Source organism: Salvelinus sp. IW2-2015, linkage group LG33, assembly GCF_002910315.2.
Source record: "Salvelinus sp. IW2-2015 linkage group LG33, ASM291031v2, whole genome shotgun sequence".
In the NCBI taxonomy this organism is placed as follows: domain Eukaryota; kingdom Metazoa; phylum Chordata; class Actinopteri; order Salmoniformes; family Salmonidae; genus Salvelinus; species Salvelinus sp. IW2-2015.
In genome coordinates, this window is record NC_036872.1 from 15,818,039 (window position 1) to 15,838,046 (window position 20,008).

Genomic DNA, 20,008 nt, shown 5'->3' on the forward strand with positions numbered 1-20,008 from the left:
CACAAACTACTGCAGCATAAATACTGGAGGCTGAGACAGGAGCGGTCAGGAGACACTGTGGCCCCATCCGAAGAAACCCCCGGACAGGGCCAAATAGGAAGGATATAACCCCACCCACTTTGCCAAAGCACAGCCCCCGCACCACTAGAGGGAAATCCTCAACCACCAACTTACAATCCTGAGACAAGGCCGAGTATAGCCCACAAAGGTCTCCACCACAGCACAAACCAAGGGGGGGCGCCAACCCAGACAGGAAGATCACGTCAGTAACTCAACCCACTCAAGTGACGTGATACAGCCTGGATTCGAACCAGGGTGTCTCTAGCACAGATGCAGTGCCTTAGACCACCGCCACTCGGGAGCGAAATGGAACAAGACTAAACTACAGCATACACCTTCCCTCCGTCCACAAGAGAGACCTCACATACTAATACCTGCATGCACAGAAATAACAGGATACAGGTACAGAAAAATGCATTTTATTGTTTTAAAGAATTATATGATACATGAATCACCTTAAAGACAGAACGCCTTCCCCTTCGCATATGTCATAATTGTGCAAGCTTACAAATGTAAAATGGATTATTTTCTGCTTGTTCTGCCTACTCTGTACAGAGCTTTGAAGACCAGATTTCCATAGTCAAGTCTCTTTTAGTCCACCATTCTGGCAACTGTCCACTTGTTTGCATACAATCAATGCTAAACTCAGGCTATAGTAAAGAATTATTCTCAAAGTTAGGATGTGTATTTGTACTTTAACTTCACAATGCGAGGTATTCTGTCACTGTATGAACAGTATGAATCAGGTCAGACACGAAGGCTGGTTGTAGTTTTCTAGCTATTGAAAAGTATCTTTGTTCACTGATATGTAGAAGGCAACATTAATACACAAGCCAGGTCCAGATTGTGATCACATTGGTCTGTACTGTACATACTTTTAAAGTGACATCACATAAACACTTCTGGATACAGTCTATCTACATTTTGTGTCCGATCAGTACATGGGTGTGTTTTCAAACAGGTTAAACAGCAGTATCATCTATTTTGCACAGGTGTATTTAAAAACCATTAGATGCTGTACACACATTACTCAAAAAACAGGAACATAAGTCAGGAAATATGGAGACAACACTAATATCACAACTTTAGAGATTGCTTATAAATGTGTGTCCTTATGACTGATGTTATTGGATAAAGTGTAACAGTCAGACCTAGCTAAACTACCCATAGAAATCTCCGTTACAGTATCATTTGTAATGTCAGAGGCTTTAGTTAAAACGAGTGTGACTCATTACTAAAGAGCAGAGTAGAAAACATGTGAAGTTCTGCATGTCAAATGTACGGAGCAAGCTTCGCTAACCTTGTACAAAAAATCCAGAGTAATTAAGCTCTGAACATTGAAAAAGAAATTACATCAGTGACACAGACAAAAGAAAACCCAGCCTCATTCTTCACAACCCTTTCAGAACTGGTCTGAGTTCGAAATTAACTCTAGAAATATTTTAGGTTTTTCACCAACAAGGATTTACTGCTCATCGAGTAGTACTGTAGCTACAGTAAGGAGATCGTCCTGACATTGTGAAAGAGGAGGAAGAGGGTGGACCTCTCAAAAACACACTCTTAACAAACCAACATATCACACATTCACTGTACAAACCTCTCACGCAACACAGCCCACATTATCCCACAATGCCTTTTTCAATGGTCAGTAACATATCAGATAGTGTTCTGATTATTTGCTCTTTTTGTTGTGCTGTCTATTAATGGGATACTGTTTGAAAGCAGTGATTTAAAAGAGAAAATAAGACATACACTTGGCACAATGCTAAGTTGCACAAACAGAGGGGGCAGTGCTCCTGCTTTTTGTAGCTGCAACATAAACAGATGATTTTATGAGTTTTGGTGCCTTTGGCTGTAAGTGATTAGAAGCATGCCTGTAAATGAAAGAACATGAAACTGGAATATCCCTGCACTCTAAAATGAAAGAAGAAATCAAATAATACAAGAGTGCATACACATTTAAGAGTCCTTTTCTTGATCGTGTGAGGAGGTAGAGAGCTAATCCAATCACTAGTCTTTCTGCTCTATGCTGAAACATACATGCATTATAACAGCTTCAACTACAGAAATAGTCAACTTGTTCATTTGGAAATGCTTTACTTCCTTGTTATACCATGTAATTGCAAGAGAGCATTCATCAGTGTCAATAGAGGAAGCTGATGCTAAACAGTGAATACCTGTTCCATTACTCTTCATATCCAACCAATATTAAAGAGTATTGTGCACAAACAGAAACGTCAGGCTCATTGGTTCTAACTTTGAGGTAGGATATTAAATATTGAAGGGGAAAACGGCAATGGGAAAGGAGATGAGTGCAAAGGGAATGAACCGAAACAACCAGTGGTGTTCCACTCCCAGCACTAAGGTTGGAAAGAGGTTTCTCAGTGAGACCGGCTGTGGGGTTCAATGGTGATAATGAAGGGGTGGGCAATAATTTAGGCTTGAAGGCTTTTCAAAATTCAGTGGAGAGGCGCAAAGATTTTTTTTCCCGGACCGATTTGTTCGTCAAAAGTAATTCGCTGGCAGTTATTTGAAAACGTATAGGTCATTATAACATTAGAATTTTTACATACTTAATCTTGTTTTAGACGTTCAAGAGTGGCCTGGATTATTTTTTAACCCAATAATAATTTACCCAAAATAACCTTTTTTTTTTATTATTATTATTTTTTTACTCAAACCTCCCGCGGCCTGGATAGGGCTCGCAGGCCGGGCCGTATGTTGCCTACACCTGTAATAATGGTATGGGGAAGTAATGCCTATCCTATCCTTTATGGAAAACCAAAAGCAGAACCCTCATTCAAGAAAACTTTTTTTTTTTTTTTTTTTTTTAAACAGACTTACACAAAGTGGCCCTCCTCAAGGCACATTTCAGTATTTCTAAAAATACCAGCACTACTGATATTGTGCAGGAGCTGATCAGTGGTGACCCTGTCTATAAGCTGTAGCAAACAGCCAACATCTTATCCTGGGGGCTTCTCAGTCTGAGGACAATGCTGTGCTTGCCCTCCTAACACTATTAAAATATCTCAACCCTTACAGCTGCCTTAAATCTCCTAAATAGGCATGATGTATGATTTCATTTATAGAAATAAAATACAATTCCATTAAATAGAATGAAAGAAATAAATACATTTTATATATAAATATGTGGGCCCTTCTGTCCAAATTGCCACGGAAAGTATTTAGGGAAGGATGAACCGAATAATGAATACATCTGGTTTACATTTTATGAAAAAAGCTGTCCTATTATTGATGTGCTAATGTAAAAAATATATATATATATTAGCATGGTTATTTTGGGTTGATCTTATAAATTTACTTGAGTCACCAATACTCAGTCAGTATCTATTGAGTTATGCGATTCCCCAGGATACGATGCATCTTGAAGAGCATTAGGATGAAGAGTATTTCAGGGGAAAGATGTCACAATTTAACAACCTTTCTCTCTTGCTCACCTTCAGGTAGTCCCCCTTCCACAACATATATCTGAGATCATCTCTAGGAAACATGGTCCCTTTTCATCTGATTAGACGCTTTCATCAGTCAATTTAACGTCAGAATCATAACTTTAGATAAAACATTCAAGACATAGACCCCCACACCTCAACATGACTAGAGACAAGAGATTAAATGAAAAATGCTAATTAGTTTAAGTTCAAAGTTAACATTTGCCATTTTTTCCAAGGCCTTTTTCTCCATGATAAAACCTGGATTTTGTCCACATAATAATCATATATACTTTTTAAATCTCTCAAAGTCTCTGACTATGTACAGCTATACAAACAGAGAGCAGACAGACAGGGTGTGGGTCTGGGTCCTGGGGGAGCAGAGGGAGAGGGAGCAGTTGGTTGGGAAGTCTCCCAGTCTCCTTCCCCATACAGGTGGCGGTTCTGCTTCACTTGCGATCATCGATGGTCTTAATGAATTCCACTGCCGCGGTGAACTGCATCCACCAATAGCACTCCTCCCCACTCAGCCGGCTGGCGTAGAAATTATTGATGTACTGAATAGTGGACAGCAGGCAGGGCGGGTTTGCCTGGGGGGTAGGGGGGCTCACATTAACCACAGAGAGCCATACGCCAGGCCATGTATAATACATGCCATTTGTAAATATGTCTATACAGGTTATCATACAGCAAGATCTTCATGCTACTACACATTTACTATACAGCTGTCAATGTGAGAAAGGATTGTCAGAATGTGTGCTGAGGATTCAGTTTCTCCCTCTGTGCATTAAGGAGACTGGGTTCATACTTCTAGCAAGGCCTTATGCTCACAGTAACAGCAGTTTGAACATTTTATGAGGTATAATTAGTGTTATCTAAAGTGAATTTGATGTTGACGTAACCATCTCAGATTAACTTGATATCAATGTGCGATGGATGCTCACCTTTATCAGGACAAAGACAAGCACAGGGACGAAGTCGTCAGCTCCAGGGACAGAGTCCTCGTTGGCCAGACTCAGGAGGTTCATGATGGTGGAACACATGCGCAGTATACACTGCACTTTGTCCCGAGGAGTCTTGTAGGCACTGATGGTCCGGATCTCCGACTGGGCAGACGGCCAGGGAGCCTCCCTCGCATACACCTGGAGCCAGACAGAAAAAAGCATTCAGCATGTCAACTCTGTAGAGCTCCAAACAGCAACACAAAATGAAAAACAGACTGATGGACAATTGAGGGGATACAAATCTGTGGGGAGTTACCTCTGGGATTTGAAGAGCTTTGTGATTTGCCGTCACCACTTTTGAGAGACGCGCTATGTGTTCCTGAAGAAGCCTAGAGGGGGGAACATAGTGTATTGATTGTTCACTTAATCTAAGCTTGAAACCTATTACTATAGATATACAGTGTAATCTTCATTCAAATCTGTAAAGGATAATGACGGTAAACTAGCATCCGAGGAGGACAGGAAGCTGGGTAATTTCTAAGCGTGAGTGGCAGCAGCCACACGAACGCTGAGGCCATGTGACCGAGGTGAGGTGGCTGCAGCCACAGTTCCTCACTGGTCTCTCAGGATGTCCCCGTCCTGGTTGGGGTAGAAGGCCAGCTTGAAGATGCGGTTCATGACGCTGCGCTCTATGGCCATCTGGGCATCCTGCAGCTGGTCCTCGCTGGCGTACTGCCAGATGGCATCATGGGCCATGGCCCCGTACAGGTAGCGCAGGAAGTCCTCCACTGCCGCCGTCTTGTCATCTGACGCTGTGCACCCCTGGAAGGCTGGGGGGAATCAGAGATAGACACACTGAGCACTGGAACAGAGACTGAACACTGATAGACACACTGAGTACTGTTCACCCCTGGAAGGTTGGGGGAAGAACCTGAGGTACAAACACACTGAGCAATTAGAGTATTTTAGAGGTTCCAGATTGTAAATGACACACTGCAATGTGATGCAGGTAGTTAGGTTGAATTTCAGTGTCTGTATTTTGAATTCCATACTATGGCCCTTCAGAGGTCAATCAACTAGCAGAGACACCATCAGTCGATTCATGGTTCCAAAGTCCCAGTGAGTACATCAGTAATAAGGAGCAGAGACCTTTGATGAAGTCCAGGGACTTCGCCTCCATGTGTTCCAGTAGGAGGCGAACACAGACTGTGGTGAAGTAGCGGTTAGCCACCTCTTTGTCCCTCAGCACCCGCTGCAGCAGCCGCTCCAGGTGGGCCTGGGACGTCTGCAGGCCTTGCCGACACCGCGTCAGATACGCTATGTAGGGCGCCCGCTTCCTAACGGGGGGGACATGCGGGCATTACGGATTATGCCCTACTGAAATAGTACTACTGAAATCAGACATCACTCACAATATTCATTGATAGGCTATCTAAATGTTTATTTTAGCCTTCCAAATAGAGCTACAGTTGAAGTCGGAAGTTTAAATATATTTGGCTAAGGTGTACATAAACCCAGTTCACACAATTCCTGACATTTAATCCTAGTAAAAATACCCTGTCTTAGGTCAGTTAGGATCACCACTTTATTTTAAGAATGTGAAATGTCAGAATAATAGTAGAGAGAATAATTTATTTCAGCTTTTATTTCTTTCATCACACTCCAAGTGGGTCAGAAGTTTACATACAATCAATTAGTATTTGGTAGCATTGCCTTTAAATTGTTTAACTTGGGTAAACGTTTTTTGGTAGCCTTCCACAAGCTTCCCACAATAAGTTGGGTGAATTTTGTCCCATTCCTCCTGACAGAGCAGGTTTGTAAGCCTCCTTGCTCGCACATGCTTTTTCAGTTCTGCCCACACATTTTCTATGGGATTGAGGTCAGGTCTTTGTTATGGCCACTCCAATGCCTTGAATTTGTTGTCCTTAAGCCATTTTGTAAGTATGCTTGGGGTCATTGTCCATTTGGAAGACCCATTTGCGACCAAGCTTTAACTTCCTGACTGTCTTGAGATGTTGCTTCAATATATCCACAACTTTCTTTCTTCATGATGCCATCTATTTTGTGAAGTGCACCAGTCCCTCCTGCAGCAAAGCATCCCCACAACATGATGCTGCCACCCCCGTGCTTCACAGTTGGGATGGTGTTCTTCGGCTTGCAAGTCTCCCCATTTTTCCTCCAAACATAACGATGGTCATTATGGCCAAATAGTTCTATTTTTGTTTCATCAGACCAGAGGACATTTCTCCAAAAAGTACAATCTTTGTCCCCATGTGCAGTTGCAAACCGTAGTTTCGCTGTTTTATGGCGTTTTTGGAGCTGTGGCTGCTTCCTTGCTGAGCGGCCTTTCAGGTTACGTCGATATAGGACTCGTTTTACTGTGGTTATAGACACTTTGTGCATGTTTCCTCCAGCATCTTCACAAGGTCCTTTGCTGTTGTTCTGGGATTGATTTGCACTTTTTGCACCAAAGTAAGTTCATCTCTAAGAGACAGAACACGTCTCCTTCCTGAGCCGTATGATGGCTGCGTGGTCCCATGGTGTTTATACTTGGTACTATTGTTTGTACAGAAGAACGTGGTACCTTCAGGCGTTTGGAAATTGCTCCAAAGGATGAACCAGACTTGTGGAGGTCTACAATTTTTTTCTGAGGTCTTGGCTGATTTCCTTTGATTTTCCCATGACGTCAAGCAAAGAGGCACTGAGTTTGAAGGTAGGCCTTGAAATACATCCACAGGTACACCTCCAATTGACTCAAAAGATGTCTGTTAGCCTATCAAAAGCTTCTAAACATAATTTCCCCAAACTGTTTAAAGGCACAGTCAACTTAGTCTATGTAAACTTCTGACCCGCTGGAATTGTGATACAGTGAATTATAAGTGAAATAATCTGTCTGTAAACAATTGTTGGAAAAATTACTTAGGACATCTACTTTGTGCATGACACAACTGACTTGCCAAAACTATAGTTTGTTAACAAGAAATTTGGGAAGTGGTTGAAAAACGAGTTAAGACTCCAAACTAAGTGTATATAAACTTTCGACTTCAACTGTACATATTTCAAACAAAACAAATCAACTGTACCACTGAACTATGTCCTTGCAGTAACAGCAGTGAATGTGCAGTGCTGCTCCTTTTGCAGCGTCTCTCTTCCTCCACAGTTACCTGTAATCCTCGGCGATGGCTGCCAGCAGCTTCCTGCAGGTACGTGCGTCGAAGCGGCTGACGCAGCGAGTGGTCTCCTGGATCTGGGCCATCTGGTTCTTATCCTGCAGGTTGATGGCCTCCGCCAGCTGGACCTTCAGGAAGCACACGATCTCATTGTCTGGGAAGGAGACGGGAGACAGACAGCGGTGGGTGAGACGCTCAGACACACTGGCCCCTCGCTGGGAGGAGGACTACTGCTGTAATCAGATCAGCCTGCCATGCTCCCCCCTGACATGTGGATGTGACTGATGACTACCGAGAGAGTGTCTTATGGATTTCAAATGTAACCATTTCAAAGGATGTCACTTTCTATTGTGTAGTCGTGTCCTGCTGGTAAACGTGCAGCGGGTAGGCTTACTTACAGGAATGAATGTGGCCAGATATAACATGGCCAGCAATAATAGAATGGTACCTTCAGAGTCCGTGTGGTCAGGCAGCCCATTGCGTGTGGTGGCAGGAGCCATGAGGGGGAAAGCCACAGAGTCTGCTGAACACAAGGCCAGTCTCAACTTCTTCTTTGCATCACTGCAACATATGAGCAGAAAAAAGGAAAATGGAGATTTGGTTTGGTTCTTATCACTTTTGTCTTTTGTCAATTTTCATGCCTCTGAAGCACTTCTTGTTAATAAAGCATTGCATGAAAGCTGAGGTATTAACACATTTTGTATTATTACTGTCATCATAGCTGTGTGACTTCTGTGAGCTGGTAAGGGTTTACTGACCTGAATGAGAACTTGCTGGAGTCGTGTTGCTGGGCTGTCTGGCTGGCTGAGTCTGGCAGGTCGTCTGTGGACATGTTCTGCAGAGCTTCGTCGTGTAAACCCTCCTCTCCACACAGCTCTGTACACAACACATTCACACACTCAAATTAATTCACTGAATGTGTGTGTGTGTGTGTGTGTGTGTGTGTGTGAGAGAGAGAAAGACACTGACCTCCTGTGGTGTCATAGGCTGCAGCGGTGGCTCCTTCACTAGGGCTGGTCCTCTTGATGTTCCTGTATTTGTCCAGGATGTCTTCTGCTGCCTGGGCCTGGGAGTTCCTGGACAGAGTGTCGTCTGACAAACACACAGGACACATTTGGGTTAAACCTACCATGGGAAACATACCCACTCCCCCCCCCCCCCGATTCAGCAATATCTGAGTGCAATGACAAATCAGGACAGACCTTGTGGGACGCGTTCATGGCCCACATCGTCTTTCTCCTGCCTGTCCCTTTTCCGGAAGGCTATCGGAGCTGTGGAGAGAACATAATGAGTGGGCTAGGAGAAGTGATGCTCTGCTCTCGCTCTCTCTGGACCACAGTCTCATCATGACAGCAGAACAAGAAGTGTTGTTGCACACATTTACGGTGGTTTTTAACCATTGACTAACATTGTAGATGAGATGCACACAGTAGCATAGCAGCATATAAACTGAACAAAATTAAGATGTATCCCTATTCTGAATGCACGACAATAGCACAGGAATGCTGGAGAGGTAAATAAAAGCAAAATGGCTGAAATAATACGACTGCCAGACCATAATGGACAAAACATGTCAGATACACCCCGACTGTAGAAAACATTAGGAACATTTCCAATGACAGGCTGACCAGGTGAATCCAGGTGAAAGCTATGATCCCTTATTGATCTCACTTGTTAAAGCCACTTCAAATCAGTGTAGATGAAGGGGAGGAGACAGGTTAAATAAGGATTTTTAAGCCTTGAGACAATTCAGACACGGATCATGTATGTGTACCATTCAGAGGGTGAATGGGCAAGACAAAATATTGAAGTGCATTTGAACGGGGTATGGTAGCATGTGCCAGGAATTGTGTCAAGAATTGTAACGCTGCTGGGTTTTTCACGCTCAACAGTTCTGTGCGTATCAAGAATGATCCACCACCCAAAGGACATCCAGGCAACTTGACAACTGTGGGAAGCATTGGATTCGACATGGGCTAGCATCCCTGTGGAACGCTTTTGTAGTCCATACCCTGACGAATTGAGGCTGTTCAAGACAGAGTGCAAAACAGGGTGCAACTCAATATTAGGAAAGTGTTCCTAATGTTTTGTGTACACATATTAAAAGATAAATATATACAGTGAGTGTATGTATGTATATAAATATATATATATATATATATATGTATACATAATATATATATAGAGATAGAGATATATATGCAAATAAGCAGGTGAGGCTATTAACACACGAGTGTCAACAGGACAAACAGGGGGTCTAGATCCAGATGACAGAATAATCTTACAGGTCGGTATTTACAGCCAGAGAACGTGGAGAGGTATAGCAATGTATAAATGCGTTGCCATTCTGTGCGCCCTAATGATGCATTGCAAACATTACAGTACAGAAAAATGGGGGCATCCAAAAGAAATGCATGAATGAGGAGCCGGGACATCAACTCAGGCAGCACCATGTCACATCACAGCTCTCTCTATCACAAAGGGCCACGTCTACAAGCGTCATGGCTTACAGCACTCAGCCACTAGCACTGCCGTCAGTGCAGCTAGCTCGATGATGACAGCTAGTGTTGGAAGTGTTACCTGGGACTTCACTCTCAGCCGTCCAATACAGCACTGTGTGAGGAACACAACAGACAGGGTTGGCCTTTCACACACTCAAGTCTACCTGGCTGACACTGAGGGGCTAGGCTACACATCACCATGATATTTCACAGCACAGCAGCAGTAGCAGCAGGACCAGGCGAACAGAAAGGCCTTTTTGTGGACTCTGGTTTTCTACAGTTTGACAGAGGGGTTGATATTGAATGGATGGACAAGGACATTTTTTTCCTCAAAGACTAAAATATTAAAAGGCTATTCCATGTACACTAAACGGTGCTCTGCTGTTCTTTCTGTCAAACTCAAACTTACCGGGTTTACACTTCACTGTGCAGAGCAGGCTTTATTAATACAATGTTTAATGTTTACTAAAGGAACATCATTATCTAAAAGAGTAATAAGCAGTCATCTCTTGTAGGCACAGCTCATTATTTCCCTGACACTTCTATGAGAGATGGTTTTGGAGTTTAACCGCAACAAGAGATGTGTAATCACTCAGCGGTGATGACAGAGAGGTCTATGTAATGACCATTAGGCTGGGGATGACAGGACCGCTGGGAGGGGTACCACCGCACACTCTACACCCGCTCAAGCCCCTCAAATGACTGATTCGTTTTTAGAAACTAAAAAAGAAAATCTAGTGCAAGTGAGATGTAAGAAAACACTTGTCCATTTGTCTGGTGTAACATTCAACAACAAGAAACGGTATTTTTCAAAGCAGAACATCGACGGTGGAGTGGAGCGATCGTGCATCATTCTTCTCACATTACAAATTGTTAAAGTACAGGTCTTAAACATTTTTTTTTAAACATTTTCTGCAATAGATGTGATTAAGAGAACATCGTGAAAGAGTGAAAATAATGAACGAAACAGTCACAATTTCATGCAATTTTCAAAGAAATTGTAAAATGCTTAACCCACTAAAAGCATTTGTTGCAACATAGAAAAGAGGGCGTGCCAAACTGACACAGAGATGGATGGGGGAAGAGCAGGTTTAGAAGTTATTTCTTACCTTTGGGAATGGCTGACTGAAAACGTTTCTTCCACCATGGTCTGTTGCGATCAGACTTTTCCTCATCACTGTCCTTTCTCTCCTCAACCTTTGGAAAATAAATATTCAAGTATGTTTTTGAATGCATACTGACGCTGTACAGTAGCACAGGAAAGAAAGGCTTAATGTACTGACAAAGTGACATTCTACTTCCTTATCTCACTTCACCTTTTATAAATGTAATCTTTAGTGAAATGACTAAGACTGTTGTTACAGAATGCAGTTGGTATAAAACTGGGCTTGGAGAGCAGAGCAGCATGCAGGACTGATGTGACAGTGATGAACAGCAGCTCTCACCTCTCCTTTTAGGGAATCCTTGCTGGGGGACGAGGACGGCCCCATGGAGAAGTGCCCGGCAGGGTCCCGCTCCTCGGCTGCCGCTCTGCGGTTGAGGCCCGGGTCGCTGGTAGGCCGGCGGCCTTGGCAAACAATGTCAGAGCTGCGGCTGCGTACCAGCCTGTCTGGGTAGGAGTGGCGTTGCTTGGTGTGCTCCAGCTCAGCTTGGGCCAGGCAGTGGGGCGTGAACAGGGAGTAGCGGGGCTCCTGGCCCAGGGCACAGGCCTCTGGGATGGGAGGGTCAGGGGGAGGATGAAGGGGCCTGGCGTAGTGCACTTTGGGCCTCACGATGGTACCAGTAGAGAAACCTGTGGGGGGGGGGGGAAAGGCTTAGTTTGGTTATACAGCTTAGCACATAGGGGTGTATCTGAACAACAACTACCTCCTCATTCCTCAGAAACACTTTCACAATTATCGAGTGTGTCCAGAAACAAAGGAACCACAGCAAAACAATGAGGAAGTGGAGGAAAGTGAGGCTGGTTGGTGGGAGACAAGCCCTAGGTGTGGGTAGGCCACCTGTTCCAAGGGTAGATTCTCTCTCCTGAAAAGCTTCCAATGGCAGCCTGGTGCCATGAGCACAGTGGCACAAGGGACTGTGCCAAAGTGCCTGGGGTGAGGTCTGTCATCCCCTCACCTTGCCACACAGCTCACCTCACTCAAATTAGTTAATTGAAATGATATTCCCACTCAGTAGACATTTTTATTGCACTAATGTTTTGTCCAGTAATTGGGGCAAGACTCATTTGGTTCATTTTCTCAGAGATCAAGCTGTTCTGAGCCGATGCCACTAGAAACAACTTAATGATACTAATTTCCTGGTCTGATTGGGGGAGCAGAAATTACCTTCCCCGGAGGATAGGGGATCGAACATGGCCAGTAAGGAGTCTGCCTGCGAGGCCGGAGAAGCCAAACTGTGGTGTGCTCCTGAAACAAGAATGTTATTCATACGTTAAACAGAGAGCCACTTTCTGATGGAATTGTTCATGCCATTAAAAAAAACACATGGGCTATTCTTTGTATTGGCCATCATGTACCTATGCTTTGTATGAGCCATCTGGTCTAAACATTCATTTGAAAACAAAGCAGAACGTTTCCAACAGGGTCAGCAGCATTCTAGTGTAGTGGAAAGGTTATGGCAGCTCATCTGACAGGGATTGATAGGTCTAGCTGCTGACAGTGTAGTGATGCCACGGCCATGCCACACGGGAGGTGACACTCTCCCCTCTCTCCTACCGTGGGACGACTCCTCCCCATCTGGACTGGTCACAGAGTCCTTCCCCCCAAAGTCCGAGCTGCACTCCGACCGCAGGTCCTCCGTCTTGCCTCTATCTTCTGATGTCGCTGCAGGAAAAAACAGAAAAAAAAGATCTGTTAAAATCTGTGCCATCCAGGAGTTGGTAACATTTTTGTGGAAGACTTGGTTTGGATTTGGCTGACTAGCTCCTATTCTGAGTGACGGGGAATGTGTGACAGTTAGCAGTCAGAGCATACAAAGCGTATTGAGAGGATATGCTGAACGGTCCCTCTCAGCCAGGGACCCACTGGGACCTCTAAATATGGTAGCGGGAGCTCCCAGGGTGGGAAGGGAGATGCAGTAGTAAGATTGGATAGGCTCTGTCTGATTTATCATCGGCACGGCCCTTGTGGGACAGGTTCCTACAGGAGCTCAGCCGTGGGCACAGGCCTAGTCATCTTAATCTGAGATGCTATGTCAAGCATGTCAACGCACCCTGTTCACCTGAGCTACCAGTACAGAGTGCCAGTGTTAACCTCCATGTCCTAGCCAAACTCTCACACCGACCTGGTTGTACTGGCTTATCTAGCACTATCTGACTGTTCTCCAGCCAACACAGACAAAACCCAATATGGCTCTGAAATACATTCATTATAATTCTTTGACTGGTTAGACTTGTTATATTTCAATCTGTACGTTTGTATAGAAACTGATGTGTTGGGTATACTGTAAAGCTTCTATGAGTGAAAGAGGTGCAGGGTACCTGAGATGACGCTGAGCCCTGGGGTGCTGGGCCGGGAGCTGACCTCTCTGACCTCTGTGTCATCGGAGGTGCTGCCCAGCCCTGAGCAGCTCTCCAACTCCTGTAGACGCTCTTCCTGCTTCAGGTCTGGGGCTTCTGGAGGGGGAGGAGCAACACACACAGAGAGAGCACAGTCACATCCAGTTATAGTCAACAATGTAAGTTGTTCATAGGCACATAGTGTATGTAAGAATGCAAGTGTAGGCATATACCTTACTGTATGTTTAGTCTCCCCTTTCTGGCAGGATAAAGTAATAGCTAAGAAAACGAATATGCACGAAAGCAAACAAACCATCTACAATTGACAAAGGGAAAAGCGTAAACTCGAGTCCAGGCCGTTTTGTGGCTGCCCAATGGAGCTGTTCAGCTTAACCCAGAGGCCCCAAAGTAACCGCAGTACTCATTTGCATGCTCGTTAGTAATAATGTGCTAGTGAAGTGCTCTTCAGAGTGTAGTTTTCTGCTGCCTAGCCATGAAATAAACTCTCAACTCCAGGCGCGCATCAGATAGCCCTATTACAGAGCAGAACAGGGGCAGCAAACGGAAACAAAAAGCAATCAAGACACTCATGCATGTCAATTTAACACTGCACATATTGCAATGGTGCACTTCAATTAACAGAAAGAGTCCGGGCTTTCCCAAGAAACACTTGTACTGATGTTACTAAAGTAATCTATTGATATTCATGAAACGCTGACTTGCAAAGGGGTTTATCCACGTAATCTAACATATGGTTTTAGGACATTTTATTAACCAAAGAATAGACATATTTTAAGATTGATTTGACTCCTACTGTTCATAATAACGTTTGGTTTGTAATTGCTGCAATGGGACCATATTCACACTGTGCTGGAACTGCTCAGCACAACATGTCCATACATAACCCCCCCACTGTCAGAGGATTGTGTTGCAATGCCTACAGATTTGTGAGAGGATGTTGCCAGCAAAAAGGTTGACACCATGTCAATAGACTGCAAACAGCTGCTGTCCTTGAACATTTCCTCATGGCTGTTCCTCCACTACAGGTGCAAACACACCTGGAGGTTCCTTTGGGGAAACCCAGAGCTGTATTTTACTGGCAAAGGCAGATCTACCCTGATAGACAGGGTAGTGTACACAAACATGACAGATTGCACCCACTTCCTTGATATGGAACTGGGGGGGGGGGGGGGCCGCACCTGGCGTGTCCACCCACACACACCTGCCGATGCAGTGCACGGAGGAAGACAAGAAAAATACTTCTACGTAGAAACTCATGAAAAATGTTTGTAGAGTTATGAAACAGACAAGAGGAGACTCCATTCAGCTCCTAGAACCCCTTCTCAACATTGAACCCACCTGAGTCGCTGGGCAGGACCTCCACACTCCAGGCCTCGCTGGTGGTCTCTGAGATGGTGGATCCATAAGGGTCTAGCAGCACTGAGCTGGAGCCTGGTAGGCACAGCAGGCTGCCCAGCATGTTCTCTACAGTCGCCCCTTAGCACAGACAGACAGAAAGAGAGAGCCTGAGGTCACAGGCATTTCACACTGGGCCCACAGGCACACACTACTGTGCCAAAGTGCAAAGGTTAATGGTAATATCTCACCCCAACCCTGCCTCCTGAGCCATGACTTTGAGATGTTGATTAAGCTGGGCATTACTCACAACTAAATTACCCCACACCCACAAAGTCCTCCACACGACGTCCCTCCATTTCCATTTGGGATGCGGCAGGTTAACAAGGCGGAAGAATGCGGAGGAGGGAAAAGATCTAGCAGGTGTGAGTGGGAGTATGGTGGCCGGGGAGCGGATCAGGAGTCGACCCGTGGTACCCGCACCCACAGGTACGCCATGTTTCCACTTCACAGCACACACACCATGGGCGCACGTGCGTGCCAGCGCCCAGGCAACAGTCTGCGGGGCTGGGCGGGGGCAGGGCCCTTTCTAGCGGCAGGAGAGCTCTACCCTGCTGTCCATGTTTACAGTCTTCAAGGTAGGGGCGCAGAGCACTTGTCTTTCAGGTGGATGATTAAATGAGTGGCACAACAAGAAGTGAAACAATTAGAATTTCTGCCTCATTATCATGGTAATCTTATCAGTGGGATAATGAGGTATTAATGGATATTTAATGTGCATCTCATAACCCAATCCCTTGGAGAAAACACATAAGGAAATCGCTGTAAATTCACTTAATGATGGAAAAGTCCCCCAACGCCATATTCCAAGCAATGAAAAATGGTGGATGCAAATGAGAAGGAACCAAGGTCAATAAGACTGCAGGGACTGAGTGAATGTCAGAGCGAGAGAGCGAGAGAGAAACCAGTGAGGGAAGAAAGGAGAGAGGAGGAAGAAAGGAGAGGAGGAAGAAAGGAGAGAGGAGGAAGAAAGGAGAGGAGGAAGAAAGGTTTGCGTGGAATAAAATGAACATTCTGATAATTATGTCTTAGAGAACATTGAAGGTTGTCCTTATTTAACAATTGAAAAAAATTGATGGAATGCTCCAGAATATCGCCCCGTAGTGCTCACATCTGTAGCCGTGAAATGCTTTGAAAGGCTGGTCATGGCTCACATCAACACCATCATCCCAGACACCATGGACCCACTGAACGACGCAATCTCTTGCACTCCACACTGCCCTTTCCCACCTGGACAAAAGGAACTACATGACAATGCTGTTCAGTGACTACAGCTCAACGATCAACACCATAGTGACCTCCAAGCTCATCACATAAGCTAAGGATCCTGAGACTGAAGCCCTCCTGCAACTGGATCCTGGACTTCCTGCCACGCCAACCCTCAACACGGTGGCCGCTCAAGTTCCCTCCTGTACACCCACGACTGCCTCGACCGCCACGTCTCCAACACCATCATCAAGTTTGCTAACGACACAACAGTGGTAGGACTCATCACAGACGACGAGGCAGCCTATAAGGAGGAGGTCAGAGACCTGGCAGTGTGGTGCTAGGACAACAAGCTCTCCCTCAACTTCAGAAAGACAATGAGCTGATTGTGGACTACAGGAAACGGAGGTGCGAGCACACCCCCATCCACATTGATAGGGCTGTAGTGGAGCTTCAAGTTCCTCAGTGTCCACATCACAAAGGAATTAACATGGTCCACACACACAGTTGTAAAGAGGGCAAGTCAGTGCCTCTTCCCACTCAGGAGGCTGAAAATATTTGGCTATGACCCTCAGATCCTCAAAAAGCTCCACCACTGAGAGCATCTTGACTGGCTGCATCACCGCTTGGTACGGCAACTGTAAGGCACCCGACCGCAAGGCGCTACAGAGGGGGGTGAGTACGGCCCAGTACGTCACTGGGGCAGAACTCCCTGCCACCCAGGACCTCTATACCAGGCAGTGTCAGAGGAAGGCCCAAACATTTTTCAAAGACACCAGCCACCCAAGCCATACTGTTCTCTCTGCTACCGCATGGCAAGCGGTACCAGTGCACCAAATCTGGACCCAACAGGACCCTGAACAGTTTCTAATCCCAAGCCATAAGACTGCTAAATAGCTAATCAAATAGCTACCTGGACGACCTGCATTGACACTTTTTTTGCACAGACTCTATACACACACACAACCTAGACTGACACCCCAACCCACACACTAGATACACCCACACACACACAAATAACATGCATACTGACGCCAAACACACTCACCACATACGCTGCTGCTACTGTATCATTTATCCTGTTGTATAGTCACTTTACCCCTACCTATAAGTACATAGCTACCTCTACCTCATACCCTTGCACATGGACTCGGTACTGCCTGTGCATAGCCACGTTGTTATTTTCTACTCCTCCCTGTGCATAGCCACGTTGTTATTTTCTACTCCTCCCTGTGCATAGCCACGTTGTTATTTTCTTCTACTCCTGTGCATAGCCACGTTGTTTATTTTCTACTACTCCCTGTGCATGCCACGTTGTTATTTTCTACTACTCCTCCTGTGCATAGCCACGTTGTTATTTTCTACTACTCCCTGTGCATAGCCACGTTGTTATTTTCTACTACTCCCTGTGCATAGCCACTTGTTTATTTCTTACTACTCCCTGTGCATAGCCACGTTGTTTATTTTCTACTACTCCCTGTGCATAGCACGTTGTTATTTTCTACTACTCCTGTGCATAGCCACGTTGTATTTTCTACTACTCCTGTGCATAGCCACGTTGTTATTTTCTACTACTCCCTGTGCATAGCCACGTTGTTATTTTCTACTACTCCCCTGTGAGTAGCCACGTTGTTATTTTCTACTACTCCCTGTGCATAGCCACGTTGTTATTTTCTACTACCCCTGTGCATAGCCACGTTGTTATTTTCTACTACTCCCTGTGCATAGCCACGTTGTTATTTTCTACTACTCCCTGTGCATAGCCACGTTGTTATTTTCTACTACTCCTGTGCATAGCCACGTTGTTAATTTTCTACTACTCCCTGTGCATAGCCACGTTGTTATTTTCCGTACTACTCCTGTGCATAGCCACGTTGTTATTTTCTACTACTCCTGTGCATAGCCACGTTGTTATTTTCTACTCCCTCTGCATAGCCATGTTATTTTCTACTTCCTGTATATAGCCATTTTATTTTCTACTTCCTGTATATAGCCATGTTATTTTCTACTTCCTGTATATAGCTATGTTATTTTTACTCGTTATTGTTATTCACCGTGTATTTTATTCCTTTTGGCACTATTTCTATTTATTTGTGTATTTTTTATATTTAACTCTGCATTGTTGGAAACGACCCGTAAGTAAGCTTTTCACTGTTAGTCTACATCTGTTGTTTACGAAACATGTGACAATTAAAATACAATTTGATTTGATGAAGGCTTAACATGCCGTTTTAACCATAAACCACAAGGTGGCAGTATTGTGCTACATTTTCTGACGTAGTAAGGACCTCTATGTCTTTGGGAGAATCTCAATTGCATACTCCTCGCATCCTCTCTCCTTGCCCCCTTCTCAAAACCAATTGTTAGAGAAGGTCAGAGGGGAGGGACCTCTGGCTTTTAAATCCAATGGATTTTGAGAAGGAGGCGAGGAGAGGACACGAAGAGTACGCCATTGAGATTCTCCCTATGACTTACCAGCTATTTCCTGCAGTCGATCCTCATCCATGTTGGGGTCAAAGTCGCTGCCCAGCACGTCTGTGCTCCAGGTCTCACTCACTGTCTCAGAGATGTCCCGGTCATCTGTCAGGCCCATCATGTCGCGGATCTCAAACTTACGCAGTTTGTCATCCAGGTTGTCCTGAGTGGTGGCTGGGGGTGGGACAGGGATAATGACAATGTTATCATGGCTCAATGTAATGATCCCTGACATTGATTTCCCACAACACACCATGTTCATGCTCCAGCAGTTGTAGAGCCTCCACCCCATTGCTCCCTGATGGCCCAGCTCCCAGCTCAGACACAGACTCTCCCTCCAGGTCCAGAGACGACACAGAGTTAGACCGGTTAGATGGACCTGTGCAAAGAAAACAATTACATTTAGACATCTCCAACGCATCAGATTACACAAGGTCCTCTTTTTGTGGTACATGAACAGTTACTGTTTACATTAGAACAGATACACTTATTACAGTAGTTTAACAGCCATTAACACCTCATTCCATGGTGATACATTAAAAACATTATGTTGTGTTGCTGTAGTAACTAGTAAGTCAGCAGGGCATGTGGGCTGTTAGAACGCTGACCCTCTGAGATGCCCTCCAGGTTGTCACTGCAGAGGGAGAAGCGCAGGGTTTTGTCTGGCTTGCCATGGTGCTTGGTGTCATCTGCAGGAATGTCCCCTTGTGACCCATCAGTCAGCTGCATGGTCAACACCTGAGAGGGAACATCACTGGTTATTGCCATCCTGGCTCTTAATGTGGGCTTCCGATAATGACAAATATAAAAAATGCATTGATCCTTCATTTCCAATGTTGTGTGCAAGTGTATATTACACCATATACTCTCCATAACAATGTGCATGTTCCAGGCTCGTTAGTTACCTCATTCTCTGACATCATCCCAGGGATGGTCTGCGGGCTGCTTCCTAGTGAGATCACCAGCACCTCCTCTGGCATAACCTCCTGCAGGGACTCCAGAGAGCTAGCCTCTGCCTCCCCCTGCTGGGCCAGCTCGGAACGGCTACGACTGCGGGAGGCTGCTGGGGGAGCAGGGAGAGAGACAAGGTATAAGGCTTTACTCATTCACTGAGACTCAGTGGGAGCAGGGGACGAGATGTTACTAACAGAGACTCAGGGGCCGAGATGTTACCAACAGAGATTCAGTGGGAGCAGGGGACGAGGTGTTACTAACTAACAGAGACTCAGGGGGAGCAGGGGACGAGGTGTTACTAACTAACAGAGACTCAGGGGGAGCAGGGGACGAG

At 45.1% G+C, this 20,008-nt stretch overlaps 1 protein-coding gene across 5 annotated transcripts in view; it reads right to left on the reverse strand.

Annotated features, from left to right (window-relative positions):
- Positions 1–463: 463 nt before the first annotated feature.
- LOC111957775 (GTPase-activating protein and VPS9 domain-containing protein 1) overlaps positions 464–20,008 on the reverse strand; it is a 43,685-nt gene continuing 24,140 nt past the window's right edge. For 2 of the 5 annotated variants that reach the window (XM_023978762.2, XM_070436974.1), the window contains 21 exons: positions 19,626–19,783; positions 19,329–19,458; positions 18,974–19,099; positions 18,721–18,894; positions 14,983–15,120; positions 13,606–13,740; positions 12,842–12,949; positions 12,452–12,532; positions 11,570–11,916; positions 11,234–11,321; positions 10,204–10,236; positions 8,826–8,894; positions 8,593–8,715; positions 8,382–8,499; positions 8,072–8,184; positions 7,618–7,777; positions 5,603–5,790; positions 5,070–5,283; positions 4,770–4,842; positions 4,454–4,651; positions 464–4,099 (listed from right to left, as the gene is read on the reverse strand). In XM_023978762.2, the coding sequence (XP_023834530.1) occupies positions 3,959–4,099; positions 4,454–4,651; positions 4,770–4,842; positions 5,070–5,283; positions 5,603–5,790; positions 7,618–7,777; positions 8,072–8,184; positions 8,382–8,499; positions 8,593–8,715; positions 8,826–8,894; positions 10,204–10,236; positions 11,234–11,321; positions 11,570–11,916; positions 12,452–12,532; positions 12,842–12,949; positions 13,606–13,740; positions 14,983–15,120; positions 18,721–18,894; positions 18,974–19,099; positions 19,329–19,458; positions 19,626–19,783 (2,915 nt within the window). In that variant the 3' untranslated portion in view covers positions 464–3,958. The remainder of the gene's footprint in view (positions 4,100–4,453; positions 4,652–4,769; positions 4,843–5,069; positions 5,284–5,602; positions 5,791–7,617; positions 7,778–8,071; positions 8,185–8,381; positions 8,500–8,592; positions 8,716–8,825; positions 8,895–10,203; positions 10,237–11,233; positions 11,322–11,569; positions 11,917–12,451; positions 12,533–12,841; positions 12,950–13,605; positions 13,741–14,982; positions 15,121–18,720; positions 18,895–18,973; positions 19,100–19,328; positions 19,459–19,625; positions 19,784–20,008) is intronic. The other 3 variants (XM_023978763.2, XM_023978765.2, XM_023978764.2) reach the window with 3 other exon arrangements.